Source organism: Lynx canadensis, chromosome A2 (genome assembly GCF_007474595.2).
Source record: "Lynx canadensis isolate LIC74 chromosome A2, mLynCan4.pri.v2, whole genome shotgun sequence".
In the NCBI taxonomy this organism is placed as follows: domain Eukaryota; kingdom Metazoa; phylum Chordata; class Mammalia; order Carnivora; family Felidae; genus Lynx; species Lynx canadensis.
In genome coordinates, this window is record NC_044304.2 from 41431183 (window position 1) to 41453637 (window position 22455).

At 37.5% G+C, this 22455-nt stretch overlaps 1 protein-coding gene across 2 annotated transcripts in view; it reads right to left on the reverse strand.

Annotated features, from left to right (window-relative positions):
• Window positions 1-22204, reverse strand: part of CNTN3 (contactin 3) — a 258886-nt gene extending 236682 nt beyond the window's left edge. For both annotated transcript variants that reach the window (XM_032592339.1, XM_032592338.1), the window contains exon 1: window positions 22079-22204. In XM_032592339.1, the coding sequence (XP_032448230.1) occupies window positions 22079-22133 (55 nt within the window). In that variant the 5' untranslated portion in view covers window positions 22134-22204. The remainder of the gene's footprint in view (window positions 1-22078) is intronic.
• Window positions 22205-22455: the final 251 nt, after the last annotated feature.

Below are 22455 nucleotides of genomic sequence, written 5' to 3' on the forward strand. Positions count from 1 at the left end.
AAAACGAAAAAGGAAAAGCTTACCAGGAATAACTAATTTATCCATTTCCCACATCTGGAAATGTTATCAAGCAATTAAATTACAAGAAAAAGGCTGGAGTATGGCAGACAGACACCTGGAGTATGAGAGCAGAGGAAAGACGAATATAAAGCAATAAAATAATTTAATTTGCTAAATTAATGGTTTACTAAATTATTTTCACAATTTGTATTTCACATTTTGTCCATAAACAGAAATGAAGAAACTGCATGGGAAGCAGTGTTCAGTATTAGAGAATTAAAAACTGAAAAGGACTGTTTAAGCTTTATAGGTGCTAGAAATAAATGTTCAATAAAAAAATTCTCTGTGGAGTGGCAGAACTATTTCAAAACATGACAAAACTTTAGCAAAAACCACATTTTTCTCTCATTGCAACTGGTCTAAAAAACCCAGAAGAATGTCCATACTCATTAACATATATGTACATTCTGGTCATGTTGAAGGTTAAGATATCTGGATTTCAGAATTTTCATATTCTAAAATATTTCACATCCATCACATACTTTGATGAAAGTTATGATCTATTTCACTGGATTAATATTCAATTTGTATTATAGTTGAGTAAAAAAAGAGAATGTGGGATTATTTGGAGGGTGCCTAACATTTTACTTTGATACTTTTAGGCCAGCGCCTATATTTGATATCTGTGTTTCTGATATTTGCCAATGAAGGAAAAGAACTGTCTACTTTCGAAATGGAAAGAGTATTCGTGCTCCCAAGAAGCACAAATGACAAGAGGGCCCTCCCTAAATTGTCCGAACTGCTAAATGAAATAGTTAACCAATTTCCTGGTATACTAAATGTTTTCATAATGCTTTATGGCTTTGTTTCTTTAAATTTATGTTTTGTTTCTTTTTTTTCAATATATGAAGTTTATTGTCAAATTGATTTACATACAATATGTTTTGTTTCTATATGAGTGTTACTTATAGTGCTTTAGAACCTTCCTGACATCCTTCCATAATCCTCAGCCCATAGTTATACTGTCCTCGCTAGATGGTTTAATGGCAACTCTACCTGACAAACAAAAAGTTCAGTGCTATTGTTAGATGCAGTGTACAATGTGCACAATACATCCAGGAGTGTACGATCCATGGCTCATTTGTCTGAAAAGAAAAACACTTATATCCCCACTTTCTATTATACCAATTTTCATGGACCATCTCTGACATATGCAAATTCACAAGGTTCTCGCCAATCACACTGAATTGAAGACTTCATTAATCAACTCCTTTAAAAACATTTTTTAGCATCCTTCCCTCAAAGGTTTTAATAGAGATTATTATATTTGTAGTTTCTATTCTTTACCAAAAAGATTGGGTCAAGGCTTTATGGGACTCAGGCATGATTCCCTTCATGTATTTGAGAATGTTCAAACTGAACTCCAGTTCAAGGCTGTTGTTTCTATGAAAAAAATAACTATACAATAAAGAATTTCTATCATAAATCAGTTGTAATGGAGAAGCTATTAAGAAGTAATACTAGCTGGTGATTGCTTTCTGTAGTATTTTTGCAGTGTAATCTCATTTATTAGACTAGAGCATGATCGTTTCTGGCCTATACCTCGGTAAGCAGAAGCTAGCTGAGTGTTTGCAAATGTTTGTGTATATCCTGCTTTTTTCTTTCTAGACCACAAAGGGATATTAAGCTGGGTTGTGCAGTAGTTACAGAGATGCAGGGAAACAGGACAGAGGAAGACCATTGCCAAAACTGTGTCTGGAACTATGGGGTTGAGGTGGGGAGAATCTCAGTGCTGCCTCCATCTGAATAATTAAATAATTTCTCAAATTTACTCATAATTTTTCATTTACCCACAACTAAATTTTATTTTTCATCATGATTTATTGTAGACACAGCATGTGTGTATACATACTCATACATATAACGGATAAAAAAATCTCCTGAAAGAATAGTGATCTTTACTTCATTCTAGATCATAACATGTTTTTCAATTCTATTTTATCCCATCTGCTTTAAAATATTTTCCTTTTTTTGTTAATGCCAGACATAAACTTCCATATTAAGCTCATCACCTATCCCTGGGATTTTGATAACAATTTGATAATCCCTGGTCTAGAATCATGCCTCTCTTGCCATCAAGGTCCCAGATTATTTTTTTGGCGGGGGGAATTGTTATGATTGCAAGCTATTTAATTTCCTTAATTTAGGAATGAAACCAACTTTGCCAATGAAGGAAATGAACTGTCTACTTTCAAAATGGAAAGAGTATTTGTGGTCCCAAGATGTAAAAATGACAAGAGGGCCTTCCCTAAATCTTGTGAACTGCTAAATCCTCTGTAGTCTTGCAAAGGGGAGCAAAAACTATTATGCTTTGCTGGTAACCTTGGCAAATAACACGTATTTTACGTTATTTTGAAAAACACCGCTTCTTAGTTCTGTATAATATGGAGCAAAATCCCTCATTACATACACTTATTAAACACATGCACAGTCTCAAACATCAACATCTGAAGGTAAAACAGACACTGATCACCACGCTCTGTACTAGACACTTTGCATCTACGGAGTCACCGAATTCTAACTGAATATTAAATGCTCTGGGTAAAGAAAAAAAATCAAACTCATTTTTATGTTATGCTTTCCTTAATAACTGACACAAAATATAAATGATCCTCAGGGCTGCAGAGGATGAGTTAAAATGAACGCTCTCTATACATTTTTGGTGCCATGATCCTAGAGAAGCATTTGGCGATATGTATGAAAAGACACAGTTATGCAGGAAGTCTAAAGAAAATCACTCAATTCCTTCATTCATTTTTACTCAGTATCACCACTTAGTAACCTTTCTCCATTCAGAATTCTTAGCACGATTTTTGTGTACTTTATTCATCATGATATCCCTATCCTCCTATATATTGCCTTGACTTGTTTTTCACTCGCATTTCCCTCATCCCAGTTTTTAAACTTTGGAAGACACTGAATATATTCAACACACATTTCTACCTCCTAATCATGCCAATCATATTGTACTTAATAACTCGGTGTCAGAATAGAAACATGTGTGTGTTTATGCTTCTTTGCAAATTGTTTTAATTTACAAAATGTTAATGCTGATCAAATAAAAAAGGACTTTGGCATTCTCAAGATAATTCTAAGCAAACACCCTATCTCCTATGGGAATGTGTGTGTCCAACTGCAATAATTCACCATATAAAAATACAGATTCATATATTAAGTGAATGACTGCATCTATGACTCTTAAAAAATATCCTGTAATCATTAGGTGGCTATTTCTGTTTGAGAAATTTGCAGGATGTTGGCCACCTACAATTCATCCACTCTCTCCTGAATACTGAAAATACTGATACTACACAAGAGTAGCTTTAGCAAAACCACACATACAGAGCACTTCTAAAAGCAATACTCTACCAGTCATCTCGTATATAACTTCTGAGTGCTGAAGCAAAGCCCCATTTCTGGATTTCAATGACTTATTTGAATGTAACAGCTGCCTAGGTATGAAAATTAAAAAAAAAAAAGTTGAGCTTTTGATGGGCTGCTTCATTACTCAGATTTCTAAAGAAGTTGCTTAAAGGGGGCGCCTGCGTGGCTCAGTCAGTTAAGCATCTGACTTCGGCTCAAGTCATGATCTCACAGTTTGGGAGTTTGAGCCCCATGTAGATGTCCGTGGTGACAGCTCAGAGCCTGGAACCTGCCTTGGATTCTATGTCTCCCTGTCTCTCTCTCTCTCTCTCTCTCTGCCCCTCCCTCACCCTTCCTCTGTCTCCCTCAAAAATAAATAATAAACATTAAAAACATTAAAAAAAAAGAAGTTGTTTAAAGTTACTTTCAAGAGAGGCCAGCATTTGTACACATTTTACTTACCCATGAAATGACTCCCTTTGCAAAATATCCTCAGGTCCAGGATAAATCGTTTAAGCGAACCATGAATTTACTTCACATAACTGACACACAACTCTTACTTTCTTCCTTTTGTCTAAATCTCCTAAGGTTAGGATGCAATGCTCAGATTTGAATCTGTCACCTGCTGGCTGCCTGTGCATGCTGCACACTTCTGTATCTTCAACTCAGAACGGGAGGTTTACTTAGAAAACACACTTGCTTTTCAGAGAGGGCCTGAGCAAGATTGTCTTTCGAGGACTTTTCAAATTTGAGATTCATTACTTATATGAAATGTATAGATGCAACTCATTACATATATTTGGGGATTTTGGTTTACAGACCTATACACAGGTGGTTCCTGGGCCAAATCTACCCTGCAACATTATTAAGCTCAGATCATAAAATGTTCAGGAACACACACACACACACACACACACACACACACACACACAAACACTTCCCTGAAATAGCCTCATTTAAAAGTCCAAAAGTATTAGGTATAATGTCAAATTTAACCTTAAGAAAAAAATCAGAGCTTCTTCCCATGGCAATCCCAAACTGCCCTACCACACAAAGCAGCATTCTGTCTTCCCAGAAGGCAGCCCCACGGGGAGTAAGACATATCAGGTTGTTAGCAAGGAATTCACCCATAATTGTTTACCAACTAAATTATCTTGAATTGATTTACACAATTCTTCTTCCTGGAATGCTTTGCCTCCTATCCTTCAAGACAGAGAGTCTCTTTTGATACTCCAGTCAAAATTAATCCCACTTTATCAGAAATTCAATTTAGTGCATTGGATTATAACTCTCCCAAAGCATCTGTATAATTAGTATTTTGTGCACAGGTTGTCTCCTTTTTTTCTGAACCTGTGCCCTTTTTTATTCTCTAACAGCACATTGCTAAATACTTTGCACATGATAACATAAGTCCTTGATAAAAAAATAATCTTAAAAAATGTATTTATGCTTTAGGACAGAGGTCGATAAACTATGCCCATAGGCCAAATTCGACCGCCATCTGTTTTTGTATGGCCCACAAATCAAAAGAGTAATATTTCATGACACATGAAAATTATATGAAATTCAAGTTTGTGTCCATCAATAAAGTTTTATTGGAAGACAGCCATGCTCACTCATTTATGTACTGTCTATGGCTGCTTTCACATTATAACAGCACAATAGTTATGACAGAGACCATATGGTACACAAAGCCCAAAATATTTACTACCTGAATATTGCACGAGAAAGTTTGCCAACACCTGCTTCAGGAAGGAATATGTTTAACTGGGGGGTGGGGCTGGGGGAGACAGTGACTTTGCATAGAGACAGACATGTTTTTTTTCCCCTTCAATACTACCATCTACCTTTTTCGGCAAAACATTTAAGCTTTCTGAGCCACTGAGTTATGGGAATGATATCAATATTATAGGGTTTTTGATGCAAAGATAAGCAATATTTTAAATGCAGCAGCAGTACAGTAAATGGAATTTGATATTATTGTCCATTTTTGCTTAGCCCTTGCATCAAACTTTTAATTAATCTGACTGAGGAACAATAATTTATGAGAACTTAGTCTAATAAATGGCTTCACTCATTAGAGCGTCCTATCTACAAGGCATGAAAAATGGAATGGAATTGTCCTTATCTCCATGGTAGTTTTGAACACTGCCCCCTGTGTTCACTTACCGGGTTTGAGCAAATAACTGCAAGTATTATGTCTAAGACAAAAGGTCCTTATTAATCTATGTGGGGTGGTAACTCCAAAGAATATGGAAAAAAAAGAAATTTTTATAACACCTACTACAACAGTTCTCACGGAGAGACAGCTCTCTAACAGGTATTTACCCTCCTTTCTGTGTCCAAATAATTACCCGCCAAAGCAGTATCAATGGGAAACTTAACAAAATAACCAGCAAAGGGCTTTCAAAAACCCCAGGAGGCAATAAAAAAGCATTAGTTCCTTTTATACTGTCATTAGCTGAATGTTTATTTTCTCTCTTCTCCCATAATAGGAATAATGTCCACAGCACCGAGTATTTTATATTTGCTTTGCTGTGTAATCAAGCAAAAAGAAAAAAAAAAAGGCATTTGTGGCATTGTATATGCTACAGTAAATATCATTCCTTAACTGAAAGATGCATGGGTACTCAGAAATCCATGTAGTACATTGGTTAACAGCCTCTTCTTCATAATTATCCACATACATATATTCTGTATATGACCTCTTCGTGTATTTTTTATACATATGTCTGAGTTTATTTGTCATTCATATTTGTACACACACTCACAGCATGAGAATGAAAAGTTCTGTTTTCTATTCAAAAAGTCATGGAAGGTGGGGTGCCAAGGTGGCTCACTCAGTGAAGCATTCGATGTCAGCCCAGGTCGTGATCTCACAGTTTGCAGATTCGAGCCCCACATCGGGCTTTGTGCTGACCGCTCAGAGCATGGAGCCTGCTTCAGATTCTGTGTCTCCCTCTCTCTCTGTTCCTCCCCCTCTCGTGCTCTGTCTCTCTCTGTCTCTCAAAAATCAATAAATGTTAAAAAAGTTTTTTTTTAATTACAGAAGGTATTTTAAAAACCTATAAAACAACACTTGTTAATGAAAACCTTACATGGAAATGAAAAATCCAGGAGTTCTGCTTCAAAAACTTAAGGCTGATATGAAAACACTCGCAGATTGCTATCTGCCTTGAAAACTCCCTGGGGGCATATACAGACTGCCCTCTCTGCTGCATACATTCTAAGAACAAGAGGGCATAGGAAATGCTGCCATGAATAAACTTCAACAGGGAAATACTACCCCCAGTATTCATATATTCTTTGAATATTACTTGAAACTTAGTAGGGCTGCATGTCAACGGGCAATGCCAAACAATGTCAGAAGGGCAGCCCATGACCCCAGACTAGCCTGGGTTCTTTAAGTCCAGCCAAGGGCAACCTTGATCACCCTTCTTGCTTGTAGGACTGAAAGAGCAAATAATGTTCACATGCTTGTAAGAAACCATGAATACGTCACAAGAGCCAATGTAAACAGCGGTGTTCACGTTTCACTCTCTCAGACCAGCAGATCCTATAATGCTGTCCAGGTAAAAAACTGAATCGAGTAACAGGTTCAGAGAATATGGATTCATGAGTCACCACACCGTCACACACACCGCAACTGGTCCTTGAGGTTTCTTTCCTAACCACCTTCCACAAACAGATGATGAGCCTTCGATCACTATGCAGTAAGTCCAGGAAAAGAGCAGTTTCTTCTGTGCAAGAGACTCCCAAGGTCACACATCCCGAGCTGGGGCTCAGGCCTACCTGAATGAATAGAGAGCATGCTCCTTTCCTTTTTTTTTCAACTGTCCTTTTAGTTAAAAGGAACAAATTGCCTCCTGTTTAAGTGACAGGTGCGAATATTAGTTTTGTCTCCAGCAGTCCCCAAAATAAGAAAAGTAAGCCCAGATAATACAAAGAGAAAGTAGTAAGTCAAATACCAACAGAAGAGCTTAATTCCTCAGCTGCCAAACAGAAGGTGGAAGAGGAAGCATTTTAGTAAATCTAATGGCCTGCTGGCAGTACGGGGAGTTTTTGTCTTTTTTTTTTTTTTTCCAACATTAAGTTTGTTGTTTTTCTTCTTTTTAATCAATAAATATCCACAACGTAGCATGACCAAGATGTACACTGTTTTACACTCATTAGGTATTTTTCAAAACAGACTGTTGTGTAAACATTTCACTATTGCTAGTTTTTTTTTTATATTTATTTATTTTTGAGAGAGGGAGACAGAGAGCGTGAGTGGGGGAATGGCAAAGAGAGAGGAAGAGAATAGATCAGAAGCAGGCTTATGCTAACAACAGAGGGCCTGATGTCGGGCTTGAGCTCAAAAACTGAGAGATCATGACCGGAGTTGAATTCAGACACTCAGCCAGCTGAGCCACCCAGGTGCCCCTTATCATCACTAGGGTCTTAATCTTAACCATGTAACATGAATTTTATGAGTAGTAGTATCGGAAGGACATACAGTTTCACAATTGAATTTGTAGTGCAATGGCAGTTATTATTGGTTCCATTTGTTGCATCAGTGATTTGATTAACGATAAAAAATTAATATAAAGGTTGCTCAATCATTTTCATTTATATGGTTGTGTACAGATGGACAAATGAATTCTAACATCTCATCCATTTCTGTAAGTCATGTGCCTCCTTGTGTTTACTGACACTGCTTAAAGAAATTAATGTGGTGTTCCTTGTGGGCATTGGGAGTTGACCTTATGGAAAAAGAAAAAAATACCGGCAATCAGTGGACAATTCGCAAAATGGGCCAAGCCTCTTCTTGCCATGGTGGCTGGCAAATAAAAACTCCAAAATCTGTTCAATTATGTGATACTGCTTTAAAACTATGAAAGTCATATCACAAAACATAAAATGACTATCTCCTCCCAAAGTTTCTTCAAATTATATGCACAGATATACGTTAAGATGCATACATAATTTGATTGTTCCTTACTGCATATTGTTCTCATCAAGTACTTTGAAATTTACAGTATCTCTATCTAAAATAGCATCCAATGTTGCATACCTAATCATGGAGTTCTGTCATCTGACATTGTCTGAACTGAAAGTGTCAGCTGATGTTCAAAGGAAGCAACATGCAGAAGTGAACATAAATTTTATCTGCAGATCTCATTCATGAGGGATAAAAAAAGCACATGACAAGCCAGGGCTCACTGACAAAACAAGAACAAAGAGCCTGCTATTTCTCAAACTAAAATATTCTGCAGTTTTTTAGTTAGGGTTTTGCTTTGAAAGCAATACGGATGCAAACTGGTCCCTGTGAATGGACATTTTTTGTCCAAGTTTTGAATTTACACAAGTAGGGACAGGGTTGGGGTGTGGGTAAGGCTTGGGAAGAATGCATGGTCAATGGAAGGTTGCCCTGGAAAGTGAGGGAAGGGATCCTCAAGGAATATCCTTGCAGGCTTTTTCACTGCTGGAGTGTCTCAAAGACATAGCATGCAAAAAGAAAAGTTTTAAAACTTGGAGGAAACAAAAGATAGAAAATGTGGGGGAACTGGACACTACATAGTTGATGTGAGAATTATAGAAAAACATGTTAAAAAAACCCAAAACCTTGCACAGTGCCTGTCAATAAGGACAGCCAAGTAGCTGTGGTCCATATTTTTATGCAAGCTCAAAGACATGAACTGGCAACTGGTAATAGTGAGGAAATAGTCTATTTCCACACTGATGAGTATTTCCATCTAATCAAACTCACATAATGATTAGCAAGATGGTACAAATATAGTATAAAGGAAATGCACATCAGCGTAAGGACCCAATCTCCCAAACACTCAGCAGTAGGTAAGATGAATCAGCAAGTTACTTGAAGCAATAAACATTAGTACGTGTTCACAATTCATTCCAGGAAAACAACGTACAGTTTTGTTTTGTTTTGTTTACGTGTTTATTTTGAGAGACAGCGTGCACGCATGTGAGAGTGGGGGAAGGGCAGAGAGAGATAGAGACAATCTCAACGTGGGGTTGAAACCTAGAGAGACAGACGTGTAACTGACTGAACCACCCAGGCACCCCAGCAATGCACAGTTTTTAAGAAGGAAAGACAAAAGAAATAAATACAGAAGCAGGACTACGACTTACCAATTATCAATCCCATTGAATAACAAATGGGATTCTGATCCCCTAAGCCACTTGGCACACTAAGGCAATTCCTGCACAGGTAATACTAATTAAGTCTGAAGTTTTTTGACTCAGGAACAGCTCTGTATTCAAAGAACCACTTTGCTTTCGGTAGCCCAACCTCCGTGGGACACTTCAGTTTCTGTCCATTCTCTTAAGGCTATTCATCACCTTAAGCGTAGCTGGAGAAAATGGCAAATGCATGTAAATGGTTTTAATAGGCAACTCATTCCGATGTGTACCTGGGCTGTCACGTCTTCCAAACACTGATCAGTATCAATATTCTCCCTTACCCAGTATCAAGGAGAAACCATTTGGTTCTTTTCTCTGAAAGGATCTACAATACACCATACTCAAAAAAGGCTTACTGCAGGTGAAAGCTTCACAGGGGAAAATTCAGACAATCTAGATCAAGAACCCACTGGACCAGTAATTGGTCATGTGACTGGGGATAAGGGCCCCAAATGTTCTAATCCACACTGTTCTCTTTTACAAGATGGGAATAGCCTGGAATATATGAGTGTATGTGCAAAAATACATGTATGTGTATGTATGCAAATAAATCCATTTTATCAAAGATTACTGTTATCAATGTCTTTTCTTCCTTCTTGCCAAGTATTTCTTCCTTAAAGGTTTGTGCTCTGGTAATTCATGGCTTCCTGTCCACAAGAAAAAGCAGTTTTTCCACAGGTTCCATCTCCTTCTACCCCCTTTTTCCTGAAATAACTCCTCAGTTTCCACCTTACCCTGTTGACTTGAAAGTCCTTCCACAGCTGTGTTCTGTCTTTCCTTACTCCTCACACTTGCCCTTGGGGTTGGTCTGACTCTCCATCCATCATCCTTAGACAGTCTCACCAGTTGCTATCACAATCAACACCCCTCACCATCTGAATCTCCTGCTGGGATACCACGTGCCCACCCCTCCCCCACCCCCACACACTGGGATCTCATCTTGTGACTTGCAGCTCATATCACCCTGACAATCTTTGAGCATCTCAAAACTCAGTATGTTCAAAACACATCCAAATCCCTGACTCCTTCTGTGTTTATTATTTCTTTTAAGTGTCTCATTATCTTCCCACTCAATTTGGAAACCTCAAGAGTCCCCTTCCACTATCTTTTCTCTTTCACCAGGTAGAACTATCCAATTGTTCATCATACCCTTTCAATTCTGACTGTAATTTCTCTCATCTCTAGTCTTTACTTTGTGATTCCAACTACCCTGGTTTGGGTATGAGTTATCTCTCACTTCATGTACTACAATAACCCACAGGCAGATCTTTCCTTTTTGTTTTTCTTCCTTCCAAAGTATACTACAAACATCCTTGGGAGACACTGGTCTTACAGCAAAGCTAAGATGGTATCATTTCTTGCTTAACAATTTCTAGCCCCAACCTCATTTTTTCCCTACCACTTCTCAATTGTGCTAAGGGCACAGACTCTACATCTAATTTATAATGGAAATACGACTATACTTGATAATGTATTCTATAAGTGAAATTTGCTAAGGGAGTAGAACTTCAATGTTCTCACACACAAAAAAAATGAGACATAAAATTTACATTGTCTAGAAATAAACAGGAAATTCAAACAGGTGAAATTAATTTTAATTACATTTTATATATAGCCCAAAATTATCAAATATTATTTCAACATTTCAATCAATATAAATATTGTTAATAGGATATCATCTATTCTTTTTTTCAAAATATGTCTTTGAAATCCAGTATTTCACACTTAAATCTTAGTTTGGGGCACCTGGGTAGCTCAGTTGGTTAAGCATCTGACATTTGGTTTCGTCTCAGGTCATGATCTCAGGGTTCATGGGTTCAAGCCCCACGTTGGGCTCTGTGCTAACAGTGAGGAGCCTCCTTGGGATTCTCTCTCTCCCCCTCTCTGTGCCCCTCCACCCCAATCTCTCTCTCAAAATAAATAAACAAAAACTTAAAAAAAAAACAACCCACAAATCTCAGTTTGGATTAGCCATAATTCAAGTGCCCAATAGTTGCACGTAACTCTGCACAGCACGGCATAGATCTATAGAAACACGGCTTGGGTTTGAAATGTGGCTACACTTAATAATGGAATGTGACTTTAGGCAAGGTAGTAATCTCTCTGTACCTCGGTTTCCTTCTATAAAGTAATAATATTTGTAATAATACCTAGCTCAAAGGGTCACTGCAATAATTAAATACAAACAGACTGCTTAAGCTGGGGTTGACACACAAGAACATTTCAATATACATTGATTGCCATTATTATCAAAGCTATTACATACTTGCCATGTATGACCAGGATCCAATTCTATGTTACACTTTTCCTACCCGTTATGGGCTGAATGTTTGTGCCCTCCCCAAAATTCATATGTTGAAGCCCTATTCCCCGATATGATAGGGCCTTGGGAGGTAATGAAGATTACATGAAGCCATGAGGACAGAGCACTCATGATAAGATTAGTGTCCTTATAAGAAGAGACCAGAGAGCTTAATCTCTCCATCTCCGTACCATGTAAGGACCTAGCAAGAAGATAGCTGTCAGCAAACTAGGAAGAGTGAGCTCACCAGCAGTGGATCAACTGGCACCTTGCCCTTGGATGTCCCAGCCTGCAGAATTATAAGAAATAAATTTCTGTTGTTTAAGTCACCCAGTCTATGCCGTTTCAACATACTAAGTTAGACGTTGCCCCATTCTCTTACATCATGTCCAATTGTAACATAATGGTTATATCCATGGGCTGTGGAGTAAGGGCTGTCTTCCAGACTGGTTTTCAAATGCCAGCTCAAACCCTTGTTAGGTATGTGAATTTTAGAAAATTCCTTAACTTGTCAGAGCCATTGGTTCCTCATTCACAAAATAGTGATAACAATAGTACTAGGCACAGAGGTTGCTGAAGGAATTAAACGATATAATCCACTCAAGGCCCTTAGCTCAATGCTTGGTACAATGTGCTCAATGCATGTTCATTCTAAATATTATTATTTTAAGATCCATCTCAAACAGTCTTCCCCATGAATATTTTTCCTTCTTCGTTTCTCTAAGTTCTCTCTTCTTAGAACTTCCATTCCAGTCTCTTTTTCCAGCACTTTTCTTAAATAGGGTCTTAAATCTTTAGCATTTTTCTTCTCTCACTGTTTACATGTGCCTCCTTTCCTCCCTAGAGGCAATAACCCAATCCATCTTACCTTCCTCTATACCACTTATCATAATGTCTTACACAAAACACTCAGGAAATGCCCGCTAAATGGCCGTTCAAAAAGATAACCTGGGCTGCAAGGTGTGGGATGCGCCAGAGAAAGGAAGGGAAAGAAGGCAAAGAGATGAGTGGCAAGGCCAGGGTGATAGTTCGGGTGAAAGATTATAAAGACAGGGGTTGACCATGAAAAACTGTACTGGAAATGGTGAAAATTAGGAAGAACGACAAGGAAGTGTAATTCAGGGGCACCCTCTATCATAGCATAGACACTGCCTTCTCTTTGCTTATAGATATATTTGTAAGATAAATATTTCTGACCAGAATATCAAGATTTTCCCTTTGTTGTGCCTTGTATAAATGCATGCATGTACATGTGTATGTTTGTGTATGTGTGTGTTTGTTTTATACTCAAAGTTCACCATCATTCATGAGTTAAGACTGTACTCCTACATAGGAGCCCAATCCATCTAGCTCTGCTCATATACCTCATGCAAAGACAAAATACGCACAAGGGTACTTAAAAACACTTTTATGTGATGAGTACTTTAAGACAGTTTATCACTTAGGCAACAGTCAATTAAATTGGTTAGCACTGCATTTCTAGGAGTCAGTGAACTAATCAACAGATGCATTTGAGACAACAGCCACTTTAAGAGCTAAATAAAATTGTGGGTTTTATTTAATCTTATGAGTTTACTGAACTCTAATAGCATTTCCAATACACATTATTTTTTAAGTCCCCCAAACTCTTTCTTACTCACCATCAAGCTTACAAAAACCCAATAGGTGGAATTATCAATGATCACGGTTATAAGAACAAAATACACCAACAATGCCTGCCTTGTTTTTCTCCAGATTTTCACATTCATATTCTGATAGACTGTCAAGATGTAAATGGGATAAATGAAAAGCAATTCAAGATTTAGGGTGCTGCAATTGAGAGGGATGATTTGAAATAAGTTTATCGGTGAAAACAGGGAGGATGTCAAGATTTATAAGCAGAGATCAGCAACATCTCCATTTCACCAGTATCAGCGCCATCAAATCATACTACACTGCACACAAACACAGCAGAAGAAATGACAGTCATTTGAGATTATGGCAACAGTTTACTTGAAGTGCCACATCCAACACCAAACTCGTTTTCTCAGTGATTACAAGCGTGGCATCATTAAACCAAATGAAAAATATTCCAGGGGGGACTTAACAAGTTTATTTTGCTTTTAAAGCTTTCCTTAACCACGATTGGGAGAAAGACTGGCACAGAAAGTGATTCACATTAAGGTGACAAAGAACAGGATGGCATGTGTGATTGGGGCACATGAAGACACTGTATCCTTTACCCACAAACTATTGGAGAGCATATGATTTTCAAACGCAGCCCAAACGTACGGCTGTTGTTTGTTGTTTGTAGATGCTGTCCATTACTAAATCTGTACTGTTAAAGGAAGCCAAGGCTCATGTTTAGTGATAATACATTTCATCTTAATTACAGTATCAACAGTTTTTAAGAAATTATTTAATCAGTGCGCCTGGATAGCTCAGTTGGTTAAACATCCAACTATCGATTTTGGTTCAGGTCATGACCCCAGGGTCATGGGATCGAGCCCCATATCAGGCTCTGCACTGAGCATGGAGCCTGCTTAAGATTTTCTCTCTCTCCCTCTGCCCCTCTCCCCAGCTCATGAGCTCTTTCTCTAAAATAAAAAAATAAATAAAAATCAATTATTTAATCAAGATGATCTAAATCATCTCATAAAGCATGATCTATGTTCTCAGTTATAACAGATTTTGGGAGGCAATGAGAAACATATGCTATCTTCATAGGTCTTGGAAGAGGCAAACGAAGTTCAGGGTTTAATGTAGCTCTGCAGAATAAAGACTGGGCCAGGTTGGGGAGGGCACATGTGTTGGAGGAGGGCATTTACTGCTTTTTATGCTGTTTAAGCCAGGGTGGGGCCATGGAAGTATAGTATCACTGAAGAGCTGGTTCTTTCTGCTATGTTTGATCTGTATGCATAGAATCAGCTTTTCCCTCAGGCTTTTTTTTGGTTGCCCCCCCACCCCCCCGCCCCTACCAGTGATTGCAGGATGGCCACCTGCAGCAATCAGGATTTCAGGATTCCTCACTTGGACACACTAGGATATAGGGCACCTTCCACAAAGTGCAAACATAAAATCTTACGGTAAAAAAACTGCCATGAGCTCAGTAGCTTAGGCCAATCATTGGGGCAAATGAGACAGGTCCATCTTGGAGCTTTGCAGGGTATCAATCTCTTCCAAGTCTCATGGCTGTTTCATGATTGCAGAACAGAGTAGACGTTGGAGACACTACCACAATATCCATGAAAAGAAGGTCAAGGACACCTGAAGATCATCCCCTCTTCTCAGATTAATGGCTACTTACTTTCACAACTCATTTCTAGGTATTACACAGTATTAGTAGATCCCAATGTATTGGTTGTTCACTAAAATTTTAAAAGAACAATTTGATGAAATAAGAATAACTTCGAACTTTTACAGAAATACGGTATTTTCCATGGTGGTGTTTTAACTAGGCATCAACAATAATTTTAGTTATCCAAGGAAATTTCTCTTTCCAAAGGACATATTTACTTAGCTAGTCCCACTAGGAAATTAAAACTAAAACCACAACAGAATATAGACTGTGAAGTCTAGAATTTCCAAATGCATTCATTAAGGACTTGTCTACATTCACCAAGCTACGACACTTGAAATCTGAACTCAACCTACAAAGGATTCAGTATTTGTAGGCAATACACTCTCAGGAAGTATTTACAACTTTTCATACGAAATCAACAAATCCCAATTCCTTAATTCATTTGGTTTCCTGTTGGGCTAGTTACATGGTAAAAACAGTTGCAAAATGGTCAGGTTTCTATTTCATAAATGTCTAGAGTTGTGCTGTCCAAAATAATATAATGGAAACCAACATATTTTAAATTTCCTAGGAGCCACATTTAGAAAGGTTAAAAGAAACAAGTGAAATTTTAATACTTTTACTTTATGAAATATATCTAAAATATTATCATCTCAACCTCTAATCAATATAAAATTACTGAGATGTTTTTAAATCTTAAAAGTTTTGGTACCAAGTCTAGGAAAACTCGTGTGACCATTTTGTGCTTACAGTACATCTCAATATGAACTAGTCGCATGTGGCTAGTGGCTTCCACATTGGACAGTGAACATCTAGAGTTTCTCCTATAGTTAAGCAATTAACTAATAAGTAATTCAGTAGTGAGACAACAATCTCCTTGAGCTCTTGAGGATTCCTACTCAACGGCCTATACCCTGACTTTATTCCAGAAAATAAATTATTCAAATAGTAAATACTAGTGATTAGGGGACTACACTTTGGTTTCAAAGACAATAAAAATCTTGATATAACCACACAGATTAGGAAAGTTACTTAAAAACTTAGAGACTGTTCTCCTTGTCTCTAAGATAGAAATAATATCTATCTCACTGTATTTTTGTAAATTAGATGAGCTAAGTAAAGCACCTCAATGAATGAGGTTCCAATTATTAATATTGTTAGTATTACTGGGGTGCCTGGGTGGCTCAGTCAGTTAAGCATTGGACTTTGGCTCAGGTCATGATCTTGTGGTTCGTGAGTTTGAGCCCTGGGCTGACAGCTCAGAGTCTGGAACCTGCTTCAGATTCTGTGTTCACCCCCTCTCTCTCTCCGCCCTTCCCCCTCCTGCTCTTTGTCTCTCTCTTTGTCAAAAATAAAAATAAACATTAAAAAATTGTTAGTATTATTAACTTTGCTGTCATTACTATTTTTTCTTCACCCTCATGTTCCTTCCTTTTCTGGCTTCTTCTCAAAATGCTGGAGGGTTCTCTTTTGTCTCTCGTTTCTACTTAGGTCTCTGGCTCTTAAACATTTTTGACAGCAACTCAGTAAGAAATATATGTAACATCAGGACTCAACACACATATATTAAAAGGAAGGCACCAGGAGGACTGAGGTATTGTTGGTTTTGTTTCACTGCTGTATTCCAAAGGCCTGGAAGTGTTCAGCAGAAAATATTTACTGAATGACCAGTGCATGCTGATATATTCTACTCCATCCCTTTTTAATTCTTTTTTTTTTTTTTTTTGTTAAGCCCAAATTTATTTATTTTATTTATTTTTTTTTTATGAAATTTATTGACAAATTGGTTTCCATACAACACCCAGTGCTCATCCCAAAAGGTGCCCTCCTCAATACCCATCACCCACCCTCCCCTCCCTCCCACCCCCCATCAACCCTCAGTTTGTTCTCAGTTTTTAACAGTCTCTTATGCTTTGGCTCTCTCCCACTCTAACCTCTTTTTTTTTTTTCCTTCCCCTCCCCCATGGGTTCCTGTTAAGTTTCTCAGGATCCACATAAGAGTGAAACCATATGGTATCTGTCTTTCTCTGTATGGCTTATTTCACTTAGCATTACACTCTCCAGTTCCATCCACGTTGCTACAAAAGGCCATATTTCATTTTTTCTCATTGCCACGTAGTATTCCATTGTGTATATATACCACAATTTCTTTATCCATTCATCAGCGTCGCTCCTTATCAGGGAAATACAAATCAAAACCACACTCAGGTATCACCTCACGCCAGTCAGAGTGGCCAAAATGAACAAATCAGGAGACTATAGATGCTGGAGAGGATGTGGAGAAACGGGAACCCTCTTGCACTGTTGGTGGGAATGCAAATTGGTGCAGCCGCTCTGGAAAGCAGTGTGGAGGTTCCTCAGAAAATTAAAAATAGACCTACCCTATGACCCAGCAATAGCACTGCTAGGAATTTATCCAAGGGATACAGGAGTACTGATGCATAGGGGCACTTGTACCCCAATGTTCATAGCAGCACTCTCAACAATAGCCAAATTATGGAAAGAGCCTAAATGTCCATCCCTTTTTAATTCTAATTTACGTACTTTAATAAAAAACAGTGGTCATGATCCATTACATTGACTTTTTTTACCCACTATTTAGTGGAAAACTGTTACCTGTGCTTTGGGCTGGGTCTTCATTCCTTCCATGAGGCACACTTCTGGATATGGACAGAGATAATTTGCTCTAAACACAAGGTGACAGAGAGCCTTCGAGTCCATCCTTGACTCATCGTTTTCTCTCATACCCACATCTATTTTGCGAGCAAATCTTTATGATTCTACCCCCCAAATACACCCAAAATTTGACCAGCTGCTATCAGCCTGGAGTCAGTCACCATCACCCCTTGCCTGATTATTACATTAACTTCTAACTAGTGTCTCTGCTCCTCTACAATTGATCCACAACACAGCATCCAGCAAGGTCCTTTTAAAAGATAAGTCAGATCACATCATTTCTCTGCTCAAACATACTGTGTCTACTAGGGGGCATTTAGGGCAAAAGCTCTAAATATTGTCATTTACTCATTCTCAGCCATTGCTTTATTTTCTGCTGCATCCATTGCCACAGGGCCCCTTGGATCTCACCTACCGCTTCTCTCTTGGCCCAACCATGCCAGCTTTCCCGTTGTTTCTAGAACACTCAGCTTGTCATATGTTAGAACCTTTGCATGGCCTATTAACTCTGCCTGGAGCTTTCTTCTCTAAATATCTACAAGGTCAACTTGTTCACCTCTATGTCTTTGTTCAAATGTCACCTTCTCGAGGAGGACTGATCTTATTCAAAATGGCAACCCACATCTCAATCTCCCACACTCACAATATTTTGCTTTTCTTCCCCAGTGCACTAGCATCTTCTAATCCAATGCCATTTTCCCCGTCACATGCCAGAATGTAAGCACCAAGGACAAAGAGCTCTGTCCATTTTCCTCACTGAAAACAATATGGGTTGAATAAACAGATGCCAAAAAAGTATTTCTTTAAGAATGAATGAAGCCTATGGGCACCTGGGTGGCTAAGTCCATTACACATCTTGCCTCTTGATTTTAGCTCAGGTCATGATCTCACAGTTCCAGAGATTGAGCGTCATGTAGGGCTCTGCGCAGAGAGCCTTCTTGGGGTTCTCTTTCTCTCTTTTTTGTCTCTGCACCTATCCCACTCATGTGAGCTCCCCCCACACATACTTCTCTCTCTCAAAATAAATAAATTAAAAAAAAAGAATGAATGAAGCTTAGTGGTTTTTTTTTTTTTTTTTTTTTGAAGAAAATCAATCAAATTTATTCTAGAATGAAGGTCCTGGCTAGAAATTACTTTTGCCTCTTTGTTGTGGGGGAAACATGCAGAGATAAAACAATAGAAGGAAATGAAAAACTGCACAAAATAATGGATAATGAAAAGCTGAAATATGAGAAGACAGCAAACACGTATTATAAAGCATTTGCTGCATTTATTGGATTTATCATTGGCTAAATACTACTCTAAGTAAGCAAATTTGGACAGTGGGTTTTTACTTGCCATTGTTACGAGGTAGCCCCTAAATCATGAACAGATTTTTAACTTTAAAACATAGACGATGACCCATACTGGTTAGCAGAATATCACACTCACAAACCAATCTTTTAAAGTAAGCTTTATATAGATCCTAGAGGAGTACTAAAGTAGGTAAAGTATTATATACAATCAACAGTCTTTAGAAAATTGGTAAAAGCCCAATTCTTCTCCATAATTATAAAGATGATCAATTCTTTAAATAACACTCTGCATAAATTTATCATATATCAATTGATATAATTCTTCCTTAAAAATCCTTAAAGCTTTTTATTTTTATTTAATTTTCTTAGGTTTATTTACTTTGAGAGAGAGAGAGGGAGAAAGAGATATCAGGGGAGGAGCAGAAAGAGAGAAAGAGAATCACAAGTAGGCTTCACATGGTCAGCATGGAGCCTAACGTGGGATTTGAACTCGCAAACCGTGAGATGATGATCTGAGTTGAAATCCAGAGTCAGACACAACTGACCGAGCCACCCAGGTGCCTCCCTCTTAAAATTTTTTTTATCAACAAACTTTTATCAATATAAAAACTTTTTTATCCAGAGAATCAAATTGACCTTTAACTTGTTTTATGAAGTCCTAAGATTTTAGCGAAACAGACACTGCTTTTTCTATAAATTTGCAAAAACAAAATTTGTAAAACATTTCTTAAACATGCTGAAACAATACATACAACCTGAACACTATATAAAATTATAACTTAACATTTTACATCACTGATAAACTGATCTCATTTTCTGTTGCTACACTTTCACTTTCTGAGCGTATCTTCTTCTTTTCAATTATTTGGAAAATTAATTGGAAATTAATCGGAAAATTGGGAAATTGGAAAAAAATTGGAAAATTTCAAAAAATTGGAAAATTTTGGGGTTGCCCTATGAAAGTTGCTATGGTGAATAATAATATTGCTGTAGTACAATCTCTTTCAATTTGGTCCCTCTACAACAATAGGACTCAAATTTGAAACTGTGTAAATGAAGAAAAGAATTAAAGAAAAAATATTTTAGTCTGGATATCTGTGTTGATCTTTCTCGAATGATCACTTGAAAAGGCAGATATCTGTGAACGGTTGGTCCTTTGTTCTTCAATGCAGATTAGTAGCAGTCAAAGAAAGTGATTTGGAAGCAAGATTGAGGGGCACCTGGGGGGCTCAGTCGGTTAAGAATCTGACTCTTGATTACAGCTCAGGTCAAGATCTCACATTTCGTGAGATGGAGCCCTTATCTGGCTTCTCGCTGACAGTGTGGAGCCTGCTTGGGATTCTCTTTCCCTCTCTCTCTGCTCCACCCATGCTCCTGCTCTCTCTTAATAAATAAACAAGTTTTAAAAACGAAACAAAACAAAAAAGCAAGACTGAGACATTAAAAAGGAATACCCACTTTGAAAAACCAAAAACTTTACTTTAAAAGGTAGAGGTTTTAATTTATAATCTCTGATTTATGAACTTTTTTTGCCATAGATTTTCATTTAAATATTTGAAGAATGTTTTAAGTCTGACATGAGAGCTCAAAAATCTACTCCAATATATGCATGTCTTCAAGTAACACGTGTTTTATTTGACAATGCATTTGGGGGCGCCTGTGTGGCTCAGTCGGTTGAGTGTCCAACTTCAGCTCAGGTCATGATCTCACAGTCTGTGAGTTCAAGCCCGGCATCAGGCTCTGTGCTGACAGCTCAGAGCCTGGAACCTGCTTCAGATTCTGTGTCTCCCTCTCTCTCTGCCCCTCCCCCACGCATGCTCTGTCTCTCTCTGTCTCAGAGATAAATAAAAACATTAAAACAAAAACCAAAAACAATGCATTTGGCCTCATTCCACACCAATTTGTCTTCTTAGAAAGGAAAAATGACAGCCTGCTTTTTTAATTAGTTTCTTTAGGTATCATAAAGAAACTGTGTTTAGGTAGAAAATCGGTTGTCTTCTCAGGAGATGGGTGCTGAGCTTTTTAGGGGTAAGAGGTGATGGCCCCTGTAACTTATTTTCAGATGGGTTAGCCAAATAAATAAAGGAAACACACACACACACACACACACACACACACACTTATACATATATGCACAGAATACATTAAAATGGCACAATATTCAAATACGGAAAATATAAATGGTGCATATGTGTGTATTCATTACACTATTCCTTCAACTTTGTAGGTGCTGGTTAGCACCTTTATAGGTGCAAAGAAGGAAAATGATAAAAGAAACCAAAAAAAAAAACTAATTGTGGTATATATACCACTCTATTTTAAAAAATCCTTCTCTAACTTTGCCACTCCTCTAGAAAATAAAAAAAAAAAAGGAAAGGTCAAATAATTTACAGTAGATACTTTTGTATGATAGATATGAGATTATCCGTTTTTGTACTTTGTTCTAGATTTTAAATTTCCCCAAAATTAAAAAAAAATAGCCTATGTTAATTTTTGATCCCTAAAATAAGTTATTTGCTAAAGTAAAAATCATACTCTGTTTTTAAGATTAGATATGAAAATACTGGCGTTTAAAACTTATATTCTCCTTTGTATATGAGAGATTACAAATTTTAGCTCCTTTTGCGAAAAAAGTCTTGAATTAACATTCTCAAGTTCTGATTAGCTCTTCAATCATACTACTACAGTAGGTCTATATTCTTAGGTGTCATTATATTTGCTATGGGGATAAAATGTCTTGCAAAAACGGGGGGTACGGAAAGAGAATCCAATTTTCAGAAGGAATGAAAATTTTCCTTCTGGGAAAAATATTTGTTTTCTTTGCTACTGGCGGAGTATTATTTCAACATTTAAAAATTATTTAACATAGGACTCAAGTAGAGTTCCAACCTCAATTTAGAAAATACAGCTTATTGTTACCTCCTAGGCAGCCAATGAATGAAAGCAGGATCAAGTGTTTCCATGACAACATCATCTTTAATTGCCAAAAGCAAGAGTAACTCTTGTCCAGTCTCTGATGAACAGAATGCTTTGTCTTCAGGTAAATCCTTTAATCTGTAAAATATATGTACAAAGAAGTTAGGCTTAAAAAAACCATACTGCTTTTAAAAATAGATTTTCTTCTTTTCATAAAACTATATTCATCATGGTCACTCAAAATTCTGAAATGAACTGAATCTGTTTTGATACAAAAGAGATGTATGAAGTGTACAGACTTTAAAAACACTTTATATAATGGATATGCAGATAGAAGCAGCTTCACAGAATTATAGGTGTTCACAATACTAAAATATTAA